Source organism: Stomoxys calcitrans, chromosome 1, assembly GCF_963082655.1.
Source record: "Stomoxys calcitrans chromosome 1, idStoCalc2.1, whole genome shotgun sequence".
NCBI classification, from domain to species: Eukaryota; Metazoa; Arthropoda; class Insecta; order Diptera; family Muscidae; genus Stomoxys; species Stomoxys calcitrans.
The window spans coordinates 211,121,349-211,138,183 of NC_081552.1; the positions used below are offsets into that span (position 1 = coordinate 211,121,349).

General features: G+C 40.3%; 1 protein-coding gene across 1 annotated transcript in view; it reads left to right on the forward strand.

The window, feature by feature from the left end:
- The first annotated feature begins 335 nt into the window (after positions 1-335).
- The window catches only part of LOC106085987 (uncharacterized), a 50,695-nt gene continuing 34,195 nt past the window's right edge, over positions 336-16,835 (forward strand). Inside the window, exon 1 of the mRNA XM_059368387.1 lies at positions 336-1,885. Within this exon, the coding sequence (XP_059224370.1) occupies positions 1,799-1,885 (87 nt within the window). The 5' untranslated portion in view covers positions 336-1,798. The remainder of the gene's footprint in view (positions 1,886-16,835) is intronic.

Genomic DNA, 16,835 nt, shown 5'->3' on the forward strand with positions numbered 1-16,835 from the left:
CATACTTATTTCGCCAACCTCTTATGATGCACCAAACGCCAACGGCAATAGTGTGAATCGACAAGTCTTAATGTTTTATCGCTCACACATAATGGTGATCATGATCATGATAATGATCACCAGCATTATCATCATCATCTTCATTGTAGTCTTCATTGACGCAGTTGATCGTTGATCAACTAGTCGCTGCTTCGAAGGGGTTGCTAATGCGGCAACCATCAATGTTCAAGCCTCAATGGCTCATCAGCATCGTGGGCATTGTTTACTACTCTGGCTTCCGTCGTAAAGATAACAACGTTGAGCGCGCATCGCTTGGTCGCTTAGTTTTAAAATTTATCATTCAAAAAAATAAAGCGCGCGCAGGCGCACTTGTGTTTTTTGTTTTGGAAAACAAAAAAAGAAACGTTTAGAAAATGTAAATCAATATAAAGGCATAAATTATTTTTTTTTAAGAAACTTAAACAGAAAAAAAAGTTAAAACAAAAAATCAAACACGATTATTGGTTTAGTGAAAACTTAACAAAAAAAAAAATAAAAAAGAAACCAAACAAGCAGTAATTTGTAAAAAAAACAAAGAAATAAAAGAATATAAGAAAAACGTGATTTTTAGAATATTTTGCAATTTGCAAATTGTGTCCTCGAGCCAATCATTGTTGCATGGGAGACAACATTTTTGCACATGACAATTTTGTAGAAAAAAATATTTTCAAAAAAATAAATAACAAATCCCAATCATCAAATCATTGTCATCAGCAGCAGCAGCAGCAGAGGGCAAAAGAGGTTACCCACAACTAGCAGACAACGTTTTCATGATTTCTGTTTATTTGTGCCAAAAAAGCAAAGCCTAAAGACCTACGTTTATAGCAAATTGTTTGAATTAAACATTAAAACGTTTCGTTTTGTTTGCTCTTACACTTTAAACGATATGCAATTTTGATTTGAGAACTCCAAAGTGCCTTAAAAGGCAGCACATCTTCAAAGGCAGCACATTGCCCAAAAAGTGCCTATGTTTTTCAAGCCTGAATTGTGAATGGGGTTCTGTGCATGTAAATCGCAGCTAAAAACACAAAAAACAAAACATTCAGACGAGTCAATCATTTTTAAAGGGGGGGGGAAAAAAATCGGAGCATCTTTATACCCCTTTGAGCTAGAGTTGCAGCAATTTTTGTTGGCGTATTTTTTTAAACCTTCATTCACTCCATCTATCCTACAATTTGGCCATAAGCAAATTAACCAGGGCAATACATTACTGCCATCCACGGATGATCATTAGTGAAGGTAGACAAAAACAAAACGCTAAACAAACAATCACTTTGCTGCCAAGATTCATTAATTTGCATGCAATACAAAATTATTCCATCAACATCGCTAAGCGCCACCAGACGACAGACCTCCAATGGTACAACATCACTGTCACCATCTGCAGCTACCACCAACGAACGGTCAACCCCTCAAATAAGCTTTGATTTTTAGTTTGCACACTAGCTTGAGAGTCATCAACGTGTTCAGCATCCTCATCACTTGGACTTGATCATCATTTGAAATTGGAATCCAATTGAATGCATAGCCATTGTGTGTGTGTTTATATATTTTTTTTATGGCTCTTATGCTACTCCAACAAATGTCATGTGTGATTTGTAAGAAATAAAAACAAACAAAAAAAGTGCAACGCAAAACAACAATTCTTGCCATATTAAAAATAAAATAATTTGTTTGCTAAATCATTGCACCAAGTGACAAAAACTCATTGGAAAATCTCGCCACCACACAACACCAATAAGCAGCAAATATTTCAAAAATGCCATCGTCTCATTTTAAATTGTTGCTGATGGTCGCCTATGCGCTGGCCTTGGTACATGGAGCCTCATTGGATCGCAATCCAAGAGTAAGTAAAGAAAACTTATAGCTGATGAATACATGAATGAATTTTTGGAAGAAAAAACTTTGCCATAGAGGAAATTTTTTTCTATTTTTTAAATTGTTAAACTTATTCAAAAAATGTTCTATTTATAAGCTTTTGTTGTAATATAAAGCCACAGGTCCACTACTTTTGTAGGCCCAACCAAACAAGGTCTCACAAACGCTTATGAGGCCAGTCTTATGTGCACTTGAAGAAATATTTCAACGAAAATTTTAATTTATACACAAACTATTGGGTTGCCCAAAAAGTAATTGCGGATTTTTTAAAAGAAAGTAAATGCATTTTTAAAAAAAACTTAGAATGAACTTTAATCAAATATACTTTTTTTACACTTTTTTTTCTAAAGCAAGCTAAAAGTAACAGCTGATAACTGACAGAAGAAAGAATGCAATTACAGAGTCACAAGCTGTGAAAAAATTTGTCAACGTCGACTATATGAAAAATCCGCAATTACTTTTTGGGCAACCCAATAGATGTCCTGGTGTGCTCCGCTACAGCGCCCCCTGTTGACGTAGTCAAAATTCGAAAAAAAATTTTATTCCTACTTAACACTTAAATTTAGGATTGGAGGGTCTCTATGGAGCATTCCTTCTCAGACCATCGCTATATTAGGTTTAGAATAGCACGGCCAGCGCCGAATCCGATAAGCTTCCGTAATTAGTTGAAAGCAAAGTGAACAAAATTCGAAAGACTACTCAGAAGAAGACTTGGGAAATGTCAAAACTATGTCAACAGGATTACGACTGCACTAGTGGAGTCATTTGGAGAAGATAGTTGTCCTCTTCGAGAAAGGAAATCAGCCCAAGAAAAACCCTGGATGACCGGGCAGATTCGCAACATTGGGAAAGAAGTCCGCAGACTTTAAAACAGAACTCGTCGTTAAAAAGCGGAAGCTTACTGGGATGTGTACTACTCACGGCTCAAAGAATGCAATTACCAGAGATTACCAGAGCGGCGAAATGTGCCTCCTGTAAGCTTTTCTGCGAACAGGACGACAGAGTCAATGACGTTGCCAAGATAAACAAGTAAAAGGATGCGAATCTTGGGAACCCATCACCATGGATTCTGCTAAAAATTAATACAAAATAAATTAAGTTGTAGGGCATAATTTTATTCTACATACCAAACTTCTGTCAAACCAGCAAAAATTTAAGCTTCTAGGAACCTAACAAGGATGATCGAGAGACCGGTTTACATGGGAACTATATCAGGTTATAGACATTATTTGATCGTACTTGGCACAGTTGTAGGAAGTCATAAAACATCACTACATGCAAGAGAAGTCAAATCGAGCGAACGGATTATACGGGAGCTATATCAGGTTATAGACCGATTTGGACCGTACTTGACACAGTTGTTGGTGGGAACATCATATGCAAAATTTCAGTCAGATCGGACAAAAATTGTGGCCTCCAGGGGCTCAAGAAGTCAAAGCGGGAGATCGTTTTATATGGGAGCTATATCAGGTTATAGACCGATTTGAACCGTCCTTAGCACAATCATTGCAAGTCATAAGAAAACACCACATGCAAAATTCCAGTCAAATCGGGTAAAAATTTTGGCCTCCAGGGGCTCAAGAAGTCAAATCGGGAGATCGGTTTATACGGGAGCTATATCAGGTTATAGACCGATTTGAACCGTACTCGGCACAGTTGTTAGAAGTCATAACAGAACACCACATGCAAAATTTCAGTCAAATTGGACAAAAATTGCGGCCTCTAGGAACTCAAGAATTCAAATTGGTAGATCGGTTTATATGGGAGCTATATCAGGTTATAGACCGATTTGAACCTTACTTGACACAGATGTTGGAAGTCATAACAGAACATCATGTTCAAAATTTCAGCCAAATCGGACAAAAATTGCGGCCTCCAGGGGCTCAAGAAGTCAAATCGGGAGATCGGTTTATACGGGAGCTATATCAGGTTATAGACCGATTTGAACCTTACTTGACACATATGTTGGAAGTCATAACAGAACACCATGTTCAAAATTTCAGCCAAATCGGGCAAAAATTGCGGCCTCCAGGGGCTCAAGAAGTCAAATTGGGAGATCGGTTTATATGGGAGCTATATCAGGTTATAAACCGATGTGAACCATCCTTAGCACAATCGTTGGAAGTCATAAAGGAACACCACATGCAAAATTTCAGCCAAATCGGACGAAAATTTCGGCTTCCGGGGGCTCAAAAAGTCAAATCGGGAGATCGGTTTATATGGGAGCTATATCAGGTTATAGACCGATTTGAACTATCCTTAGCACAATCATTGGAAGTCATAAGAGAAGACCACGTGCAAAATTTCAGCCAAATCGGACAAAAATTGCGGCCTCCAGGGGCTCAAGAAGTCAAATTGGGAGATCGGTTTATATGGGAGCTATATCAGGTTATAAACCGATGTGAACCATCCTTAGCACAATCATTGCAAGTCATAAGAAAACACCACATGCAAAATTCCAGTCAAATCGGGTAAAAATTTTGGCCTCCAGGGGCTCAAGAAGTCAAATCGGGAGATCGGTTTATACGGGAGCTATATCAGGTTATAGACCGATTTGAACCTTACTTGACGCAGATGTTGGAAGTCATAACAGAACACCAAGTTCAAAATTTCAGCCAAATCGGACAAAAATTGCGGCCTCCAGGGGCTCAAGAAGTCAAATTGGGAGATCGGTTTATATGGGAGCTATATCAGGTTATAAACCGATGTGAACCATCCTTAGCACAATCGTTGGAAGTCATAACAGAACACCATGTTCAAAATTTCAGCCAAATCGGGCAAAAATTGCGGCCTCCAGGGGCTCAAGAAGTCAAATTGGGAGATCGGTTTATATGGGATCTATATCAGGTTATAAACCGATGTGAACCATCCTTAGCACAATCGTTGGAAGTCATAAAGGAACACCACATGCAAAATTTCAGCCAAATCGGACGAAAATTTCGGCTTCCGGGGGCTCAAAAAGTCAAATCGGGAGATCGGTTTATATGGGAGCTATATCAGGTTATAGACCGATTTGAACTATCCTTAGCACAATCATTGGAAGTCATAAGAGAAGACCACGTGCAAAATTTCAGCCAAATCGGACAAAAATTGCGGCATCCAGGGGCTCAAGAAGTCAAATTGGGAGATCGGTTTATATGGGAGCTATATCAGGTTATAAACCGATGTGAACCATCCTTAGCACAATCGTTGGAAGTCATAAAGGAACACCACATGCAAAATTTCAGCCAAATCGGACGAAAATTTCGGCTTCCGGGGGCTCAAAAAGTCAAATCGGGAGATCGGTTTATATGGGAGCTATATCAGGTTATAGACCGATTTGAACTATCCTTAGCACAATCATTGGAAGTCATAAGAAAAGACCACGTGCAAAATTTCAGCCAAATCGGACAAAAATTGCGGCCTCTAGGGGCTCAAGAAGTCAAATCGGCAGATCGGTTTATATGGGATCTATATCAGGTTATAGACCGATTTGGACCGTACTCGACACAGTTACTGGAAGTTACAAGGGAACTCCACATGCAAAATTTCAGCCAAATCGGACAAAAATAGCGGCCCCCAGGGGCTCAAGAAGTCAAATCGGGAGATTGGTTTATATGGGAGCTATATCAGGTTATAGACCGATTTGAACCTAAATTGACACAGTTGTTGGAAGTCATAACAGAACACAACATGCAAAATTTCAGACAAATCGGACAAAAATTGCGGTCTCCAGGGGCTCAAGAAGTCAAACTGGGAGATCGGTCTATATGGGAGTTATATCTAAATCTGAACCGATATCGCCCATTTGCAATCCCCAACGACCTACATCGATAGTTGGTATCTCTGTAAACTTTCAAGCGGCTAGCTTTACGCGTTCGACATCTATCGTGATTTCGACAGACGGACGGACGGACAGATATGGCTAGATCGAATCAGAATGTCGAGACGATCAAGAATATATGTACTTTATGGGGTCTTAGGCGAATATTTCAAGGTATTACAAACGGAATGACTAGATTAGTATACCCCCAATGGTGGTGGGTATAGAAAGTTTCTCTCAAAAACCCATGTCCAAACTGAAACGTTAGTAGACGACAGGGGAGTGAGAGCAGAGACAACGGAGGGCATGTTGAGGCTTTTGATGAAAACGCATTTTCCACAGGCTACGACGGGACTCATGGAGACACCGGTATCTTGGAATAATGAGGTTGATCGAAGCCTTATCATAAAGGAATTTATGGCCTTGCGGAGATTCAAACCATATAAGTCACCCGGACCTGATGGAAAATTTCCGGCATTACAACAGAAGGAGGCAGACTATATGGCGCCCCCTTGGTCTGTATTTTCACAGCGTGCCTAAGACTTGCATATACCCGGAAAGCCTGGCAGTAGGCAAGGGTGGTATTAATACCCAAGCCCGGCAAGGCAAGTTATTTGACAACAAATGCCTACAGACCTATAGGCCTTATGTCCAGTTAGCTCAACACCATGGTACGTATTGTACATAACATGATAAAGAGTAAGACTTCCAGTGAACTGCTCTAATACGAATTGCATGCCTATGTCAAGAGAAGGTCGGTGGAGACTGCCCTGCATGAGATTGTGCACAAAATAGAAGAATCCTTCGATGCCAAGACGTACACACGGGCGGTTGCATTGACATCGAGGGGGCGTTTAACAATGTGCGGAACGACACATTGATCCTATCCTTTGACAAGTACCAGAAGGACGGCGTCCGTAGATTCTGGATAAACCATATGCTAAGGCACAAGTGGATAAATTGTGGGTTCCATGACATGAGATAAGGGAGAAAGGTACAAAGGCACAAGGTACGCCATAGGGGGCATTTTATCGCCACTCCTATGGGTGGCCACTATAAATAAACTATGGGTTGCCCAAAAAGTAATTGCGGATTTTTCATATAGTCGGCGTTGACAAATTTTTTCACAGCTTGTGACTCTGTAATTGCATTCTTTCTTCTGTCAGTTATCAGCTGTTACTTTTAGCTTGCTTTAGAAAAAAAAGTGTAAAAAAAGTATATTTGATTAAAGTTTTATTAAAAATGCATTTACTTTCTTTTAAAAAATCCGCAATTACTTTTTGGGCAACCCAATAGTACAGTGCCTCACAAATGTCACCAGCATTAGGAAAGAATAACCACCGAATTTTTTTTTGATTCGAACCAGGCGTTCAACATGCTAACCTTTATGCTACAGTGACCTCCCATAAGCTGATTCAGTTGCCACATAAACCGATATTGACTTTCTGAACCTCTAGAGGACGCAATTTTTATTTGCCTGAAATTTTGCACAATGTGTTTTGCTTTAATATCCAACAACTATGCTAAGTATGGTCTAAATCGGTTCATAACCTGATAAAGCTCCCATATAAGCCGATCTCCCAATTACACTTCTTGAGCCTCTAGAGGGTGCAATTCTTTTCAGATTTGGCTAAAATTTCGCATGAGGTGTTTTAATTTCCAACAGTTGTGATAGGTATGGTCTAAATCGGTCCATTACCTGATATAGTGACAGGCTCCCGGACACTTGAGGCTAATTATTTTATCGAGTTCGTACTCCACGCTTAAGTACCTTTGATACCTATATTGTTCCAATCGGTAAACATGTCCTTTTAATATTAAAAATTGCGGTTAGGCGGAGGGTCCGCCCCCTCACGAATATCACCAAAAGAAGTACCTTATTTTCATGAAAATCAATTCAGCCGTGAACTGGGGCGGGGAAAGACGGAACTCAAAATGTACCTAGGGAGGAATCGTCCAAACCGAAAATGTCTAGTGTCCTGACGAAGAGTGGTTCCAATGCTTTCTCAACTGTCCCTGGATGCCGGAGGAAACTCATTATAACAAGAACGAACGATTCATGTGAGGATTAGCGGCGGACTCGGAAGACGAGGCTAACGAAACAGTGGAGGAAATTCTGAGATAGCCTCGCAGTAGTGGTCGCAGCAATTTGTCTAGCCACAATGTCCAGGGGCAGTAGGTGATTTTCTCTTGAGTTGTGCACGAAAATTAAGTGCGCGAAAAGTGAGTAGAATTTTTTGTTTTGGGCGTGCGTAAGCTTGAGTGGAAAGGAGTGTTTATTGACATTTGTTTTGAACATCTGCCGTTGTTCCAATCCATAAAGCACGTACAAAATTATTTTTTTGTGATTTTATTCAGCTCTTTTTCGAAGCTATGAGTAGCTCTCCAATTGTAGTTTAGCGTGGTTGTTTCTTGGGCCTCTTCAGGTCTGAGAAATGCGGTGCCTGCGACAACATCAATGTGTTGTCTTTGGACAAAAATCACGTACAAGGAAGGGCCGTTATAAGGGTACACCATTTGTGCTTGTAAGGGATATGTGCACCAACGTAACGTAACAAGAAAACGAAAATCGAATACAAATGGATGGCGAAATTTAATATTCGAGTTATTTTTTGAACAAACCTCGTAAGTTTTTTTCTCGTGCTTATTAGATATGGCGTCTATTCATGGCGATGTTAGTTATGTACAATTCTGACAAGGCGTTAGCAAGCTAATAAAAACTAAAACAAAATTACTGTAAATTATATACGCTGCACACTTTTTTTGACATGTTTGTGTCTTAATTCTTGTTAAGTTTTTGTTGTCTTTACAAGTCTGTATGTTAGTGCAAAATAATGTGAGCATTTTAAAAATATCATAAAAATTTGATATTTCATAAACGGCAAATGGAATAAGATGTCGCAAAACCATATGTGACAGCTTTAAAACCTGATCAAAACCTAAAATCGTGCTAAGTTCGGCCGGGCCGAATCTTATATACCCTCCACCGTGGACCGGATTTGTCAAGTTCTTTGGCCGATATCTCTTTATAGACATGGATAAGAATTCCTATGCTATTGGAGCTTTATCAAGTTACGAACCGATTGAGTTCATGCTTGGTATGGGTTTTGAAGATAAAAGTGGAATTCATAGTGCAAAATTTCATACTTGATGCAGTTGTTAGAAGCACTTCATGCAAAATCTCAGCCAAATCGGATAAGTATTACGCCCTCTAGCGGCTCAAGCGCGCCCTCTAGCTGCTATGGGAGCTATATAAGGTTATAAACCGATTTGGACCATACTTGACACAGTTGTTGATGGTCCCACCAGAACACTCCATGCAAAATTTCAGCCAAATCGGATAAGAATTACAGCTCAAGCAGTCAAGACCCAAGATCGGTTTATATCGAAGCTATATTAGCTTATGAACCGAATTGTACCATACTTGGCAGAGTTGTTGACGATCAATTCAAAACACTTCATGCGAAATTTTAGCCAAATCGGATAAGAATTACGCCCTCTAGCGGCTCAAAAAGGCAAGATCCGAGAGCGGTTTATATGCGAGCTATATCAGGTTATAAACCGACTTGAGCCTTACTTGACGCAGTGTTTGATGATCAAATTAAAACACCCCATGCAAAATTTCAGCCAATTCGGATAAGAAATGCGCCCTCTACCGGCTCAAGAAGTTAAGGTCCGAGAGAGGTTTATATAGGAGCTATACCAGGTTATGAACCGATGTAGACCATTCTTTGCACAGTTGTTGACGGTCAAACCAAAACACTTCATGCGAAATTTTAGCCAAATCGGATAAGAATTACGCCCTCCAGAGGCTCATGAAGTTAAGATCCGATATCGGTTTATATGGGAGCTATACCAGGTTATGAACCGATGTAGACCATTCTTGGCACAGTTGTTGACAGTCAAACCAAAACACTTCGTGCGAAATTTTAGCCAATTCGGATAAGAAATGCGCCCTCTACCGGCTCAAGAAGTTAAGGTCCGAGAGAGGTTTATATGGGAGCTATACCAGATTATTAACCGATGTAGACCATACTTGGCACAGTTGTTGACGGTCAAACCAAAACACTTCATGCGGAATTTTAGCCAAATCGGATAAGAATTACGCCCTCTAGCCAGTCAAAAAGGCAAGATCCGAGAGCGGTTTATATGCGAGCTATATCAGGTTATAAACCGACTTGAGCCTTACTTGACGCAGTTTTTGATGATCAAATTAAAACACCCCATGCAAAATTTCAGCCAATTCGGATAAGAAATGCGCCCTCTACCGGCTCAAGAAGTTAAGGTCCGAGAGAGGTTTATATGGGAGCTATAACAGATTGTGAACCGATGTAGACCATACTTGGCACAGTTGTTGATGGTCACACCAGAACATTCCGTGCAAAATTTTAGCCAAATCGGATAAGAATTACGCCCTCCAGAGGCTCATGAAGTTAAGATCCGATATCGGTTTATATGGGAGCTATATCAGGTTATGAACCGATTTTGACCATACTTGGCAGAGTTGTTGATGGTCACACCAGAACATTCCCTGCAAAATTTTAGCCAAATCGGATAAGAATTACGCCCTCTAGCGGCTCAAGAAGTCAAGAACCGATATCGGTTTATATGGGAGCTATATCAGGTTATGAACCGATGTGGACCATACTTGTCAGACTTGTTGGAAGTAAAAATAAAACACCTGTTGGCAAATTTCAGCCAAATCGGATAAGAATTACTCTCTCCAGAGTCTCAAGAAATTAAGATCCAATATCGGTTTATATGGCAGCTATACCAAAACATGGGACTGATTTGGCCCATTTACTATCCCAATCGACCTGCACTAATACGAAGTATTTCTGCAAAATATCAAGCACCTAGCTCTACTGTTTTGAAAGTTAGCGTGCTTTCGACAGACAGACATGCGGACATGGCTAGATCGATGTAAAATGTCATGACGATCATGAATAGTTATACTCTATGGGGTCTTAAGACGCATAGTGCGAGTAGTTAATGTAGTTGACGAAATTAGTATACCCCCCATTCGATGGGTGGAGGGTATAATAAAAATTTCAATAAATTTATAAATTATTAGCAGTTTGCTAGGTTCGTGTCTTAAGTCTTTTATGGACGATATCTAATGTTAGTGTCTTAAGTCTTTCGATTACAGATTATAGCAAACACATAAAAATCTAGTTTCAAAAAATTCCTACGATGCAGAAAAGACCCAAGAAACTTTATAAATGTAAGTTTTTGACAAAAGTAGAATTTTATAGTGTTCTTGCCATTAAATTTTGAAAACAGTGGCTCATTGTTACAACATAAATTATTTTTGTGGAAAATTTCTATACCTTTCCAACAATGTATAACCGATTACCCTAATCAATACCACATAGGCTAAAAATCTCACATTGTAATATGTACCCTTATATGCGGGCTACATCCTGTGCAAATTAGGCTAGGTCCCTTTAAATGCGCTTTTTTAATGGTTCTTCAACTATGAGGACGTTGGACATTAGCAACCCAGATGTCAAACGGCCTTTTGATAACATATTAAGAAGTTTTTATGTACTCTTTTCGCCCAGTTTAGGTCGCAGCTTAATGGAAATACTCTTCAAAAATAATGTGTTTCGAAGTTTTTCAATATACACATTACTACACATTTTTAAACACAGTCTCTAATACTCCTACGCTGCTTAAAATAAAAAAAAAACCGTTTGCTTTTTTTTATAAATCGTAACATTATCCATAGAATATCATTCTTTAACATATGCACAGCCGACACTTGGCTAACATTACATGCATTTTTCATTCACAACTTCACCTGAGGTCATACAACTGAGACGCATGGTATTAATGGCATGCTATGCACCAATTGTGGTTTACCAGTTGAATATCGTTTACCATGTCAGCCCAGCAGACAGCCCTTTTTGCTCAATAGTACAAAAAACCATTTTTGGGATATTGCAAATGCGGCTGCCTATTGTACCACATCAAAGACTTAGTATTTTTTGCCACTTAAATTTTTTTTTTATGACATGCATAAGAAGACAATGTTTATCAAATGGGTAAAATTGCTACAATGGCAGAGATGGAAAAAAATTCTCTGGGTTATATGTAGTTTTTTTCAATGGATTCAGAGAACATGTTGTCTTGGCAAAGTCAGAGCGATGAGGACCACACCCACTAGGACACTGGAGACTTTGTCTTGGCAAAGGCAGAGCGATGAGGACCACGCCCACTAGGACACTGGAGACTATTACTATGACAAGATATCCGACTCATAGACATACAGATTATGTATAAGCCATCCATTGCGGCTATGAGACTTAAGACGATGGGAGAATTTATAGATCTCGGTATAATCAAAGCGACGATAGGAAAACTGGATGGTATGGAAGAGGCTTCGGATCGCATACCTGATACGACACTTGGAGTCGAGTGTGAGGCACTGCAACCAACGACACAGTCTTGGATTGACGGAACTCTGGTATTGTCATCTGTTAGTTGTATATGCTACTCAGATGGATCAAAGCTAAAGGCAAAGGGCACCTGGAGGTCTACATTGTGAACCCAGGAATTGAAATGTTTTCGACTGCCTGACCATAATACCGTCCTGCAGGCAATCACGGAAAGCGTGGGCTGGTGTGGTGTTAAAGCATGGACGTCGAGTGTGAACATCTTTGCGGGCAGTAAACTGGACACCAGGGCAATAACAATCGAGACGGTAAGGTCACGAACAGTCTTGGAGTAAAAATGCACATTTTGCCCATGAACATTTCACTTAGGATCAGGGGCAAAGTTCTCACATATCAATGAGTGCAGTCCGATTTAAGTTTAAAATCAATGATTAGAGGCCTCCCTTTTAAAGCCGAGTTCAAACGGCGTACCGCAGTGTGACACCTCTTTGGAGAGAAGTTTTTACATGGCATAGTCGCCAACATTACGAGGCAAAAACCACCTCTGAACATTTTCTCTGATGATCCGAACCCAGGCGTTGAGCGTCATAGGCGGACATGCGCTACTTTGGCCTCCAAGTCTAGGAGAGGAAGAAGCAGACTAACGCCTTCTCTGAGAATGGCACAAATCGCATCGTTTGGGTGCTGGGCCATAGCGGAGTAACTGGGAATGAGAAAGCAGACGATTTGGAAGCAAATGCCAGAGAACTGCTGTCAATAAACTTGGTTAAGCCGAAGCCTTTTTGGGTCGACGCAGTACGAGTTAAGGGCGCGGGCGACCCTGTGGAATAGAGAAACGGTCACGGATATTGGGCACTATGTAGACGGGTCGTAGGATCGAAATGCGGCCTGAATCGGAGGATAGTTCACTGGCTCTACAAAAGCGTGATTAGACCAATACTTATATACGCCTCAGTAGTTTAGTGGACAGCTATGGAGAAAAGGTGCAACGTAAGGACCATACTACAGGTTAAGAGAACATGTTCTCTTGGCATAGGCGGAGCGCTGTGGACCACGCCCTCTAGGGCATTAAAAACTATTCTAGGTATCCGACCCATTGACATACAGATTAAGTGTGAGGCAGCCTCTGCGGCTATGAGACTTAAGGCGATGGGAGAATGGATGGAGGATAGGAGGAGGTCAGACCATTGCTGTATAATCGAGGCGGCTTTAAGAAATCCTAAAAAGGGTGATTTTTTAAGAGATATAGAGATAAATCTATAGCGCGGTTCATATAATTTAATGTTTGAAGAGACTTTTCATGCAAATTTTGACCGTGTCTGCGCCTCAAATAGTCCATCCGCTTTGTTCAATTTTGGCATACACTTTCCAACATTTCGGCCGTTATCTCACGAATAAATGCTTTAATGTTGTCTTCCAATGCGTCAATTGAAGCTGTATAGACATGAGCTTTGACAAAGCCCCACAAAAAAAATTGTCTAAAGGCCTCAAATCGCAAGATCTAGGCGGCCAATTGTCCGCCTCTCTCTCAATAAGTCCATTGTTACGCGTGAAGTGTGGCATGTGGCACCGTCTTGTTGAAACCACATGTCACGCACGTCAAGCTCTTGCATTTTTGGGCAAAAAAAAAAGTTGGTTACGATTCGCATTATCTATGAAGAAGTACGGTCCAATGATGCCACCAGCCCATAAACCGCACCAAACTGTGACTTTTTCTGGATGCATTGGTAGCTCTTGTAATGCTTCTGGCTGATCTTCACTCCAATCGAAAATCGATTCTGCTATTTACATAACTATTGAGCAAAAAATGAGATTCGTCGTAAAATGGAAGAAGCGCGCAATGAACTTTCGTAACAGAGCATGCGTTGCTCATTTGTAAGACGATTCATGGGTGAATTATAGACCAAACTGAAGATGTTTGACAGTAAAACAAAACACGAAACGTGCGTGAGCTGTTTAGAGCAATGTTGCCAAAAATATAATGGCAAAAAATCACCCTCTATTAGGATCTTTGCCTTCCGAATCTTGATGAAGTCAGAGAAGTCGTTCCATGGTCGGAATTTTGCCTATCCAAGTCTTCCGAATCTTGATGAAGTCAGAGATGGTTCCATCGTTGGGTCCCTGTTCGTTAGGCTGTATTGAGTCTCCCGTCCCTGCACTGTCTCATACTTTTATGTTATGATCTTTGATCATCCTAGTCTTCCCAATATTGAGACTCCTGCCACTGCCCTGGAGGCCACCGTAGCTCAGACGCTAAACGCCTGAGTTCGAATCCAGGCGAGAATATCAAAACAAAATTTTTAGAGGTGGCTTTCTTCGAAAGAATATGATTAGTTTAAGGGTTCGCAGATCAATATTTCGAGGTTTTACAAACGGATAGACCAACCATTCTATGGTTTGGGGGTATAGAAAAATGTGCCACAGTGTCAACAATTTAGATGTAGGAGGAACTTAGATTGACCAGGACTTTGCCAAGTTAAAGCCATTTCTTGTCATCCATCGTCTCCTATGTCTCTCGATATATATTTTTTAGCTCCGAAAGGAGATATAGTCGAGCTATTGGGCCATGCGAATGAATATCACATGAATGAAAAGTTTTTTTATTGATTACAAAAAAACAAATTGTCAGACACACAGGCGCATCGGACACAGATAATACACCATTAGTGGACGTTTCAGGCTTGGATTCTAGTTTTCCAATCCAGTGTGTAGGACCTATTTTAATATCGGGACCGGTGTCGTCAAGTGAAAAACCAAATAAGTTCGGCAGTGCTGAACTTTTGATACGCATTACCATGGGTATCATCCTTTTTATAACCTCCACCATAGGATGGGGGGTATACTAATTTCGTCATTCTGTTTGTAACTACTCGAAATATTCGTCTGAGACCCCATAAAGTATATATATTCTTGATCGTCGTGACATTTTATGTCGATCTAGCCATGTCCGTCCATCCGTCCGTCCGTCTGTCTGTCCGTCCGTCTGTCTGTCGAAAGGACGCTAACTTCCGAAGGAGTAAAGCTAGCCGCTTGAAATTTTGCACAAATACCTCTTATTAATGTAGGTCGGTTGGAATTGTAAATGGGCCATATCGGTCCATGTTTTGATATAGCTGCCATATAAACCGATCGTGGGTCTTGACTTCTTGAGCCTCTAGAGTGCGCAATTCTTATCCGATTGGAATGAAATTTTGCACGACGTGTTTCGTTATGATATCCAACAACTGTGTTAAGTATGGTTGAAATCGGTCCATAACCTGATATAGCTGCCATATAAACCGATCTGGGGTCTTGACTTCATGAGCCTCTAGAGGGCGCAATTCCTATCCGATTTGAATGAGTTTTTGCACGAAGTATTTTGTTATGATATCCAATAACTGTGCAAAGTATGGTTCAAATCGGTCCATAACCTGATATAGCTGCCATATAAACCGATCGTGGGTCTTGACTTCTTGAGCCACTAGAGTGCGCAATTCTTATCCGATTGGAATGAAATTTTGCACGACGTGTTTTGTTATGATATCCGACAACTGTGCTAAGTATGGTTGAAATCGGTCCATAACCTGATATAGCTGCCATATGAACCGATCTGGGGTCTTGACTTCTTGAGCTTCTACAGTGCGCAATTCTTATCCGATTAGAATGAAATTTTGCACGACGTGTTTTGTTATGATATCCAACAACTGTGCCAAGTCTGGATCAAATCGGTCAATAACCTAATATAGCTGTCATATAAACCGATCTTGGGTCTTGACTTCTTGAGCCACTAGAGGGCGCAATTATTATCAGATTTAGCTGAAATTTTGCATGAGGTCTTTTGTTATAACTTTCAACAACTGTGCTAAGAATAGTTCAAATCGGTTCATAACCTGATATAGCTGCCATATAAACCGATCTTGGGTCTTGACTTCTTGAGCTTCTACAGTGCGCAATTCTTATCCGATTGGAATGAAATTTTGCACGACGTGTTTTGTTATGATATCCAACAACTGTGCCAAGTCTGGATCAAATCGGTCAATAATCTGATATAGCTGCCATATAAACCGATCTTGGGTCTTGACTTCTTGAGCCACTAGAGGGCGCAATTATTATCAGATTTAGCTGAAATTTTGCATGAGGTCTTTTGTTGTAACTTTCAACAACTGTGCAAGAATAGTTCAAATCGGTTCATAACCTGATATAGCTGCCATATAAACCGATCTTGGGTCTTGACTTCTTGAGCCTCTAGAGTGCGCAATTCTTATCCGATTGGAATGAAATTTTGCACGACGTGTTTTGCTATGATATCCAACAACTGTGCCAAATCTGGATCAAATCGGTCAATAACCTAATGTAGCTGTCATATAAACCGATCTTGGGTCTTGACTTCTTGAGCCACTAGAGGGCGCAATTCTTAACCGATTTGAATGAGTTTTTGCACAAAGTATTTTGTTATAATATCCAACAACTGTGCAAAGTTTGGTTCAAATCGGTCCATAACCTGATATAGCTGCCATATAAACCGATCTGGGATCTTGACTTCTTGAGCCACTAGAGGGCGCAATTATTATTCGATTTAGCTGAAATTTTGCATGAGGTCTTTATTTATAACTTTCATCAACTGTGCTAAGAATAGTTCAAATCGGTTCATAACCTGATATAGCTGCCATATAAACCAATCTGGGATCTTGACTTCTTGATCCTCTAGAGGTCGCAATTATTATCCGATTTGCCTGAAA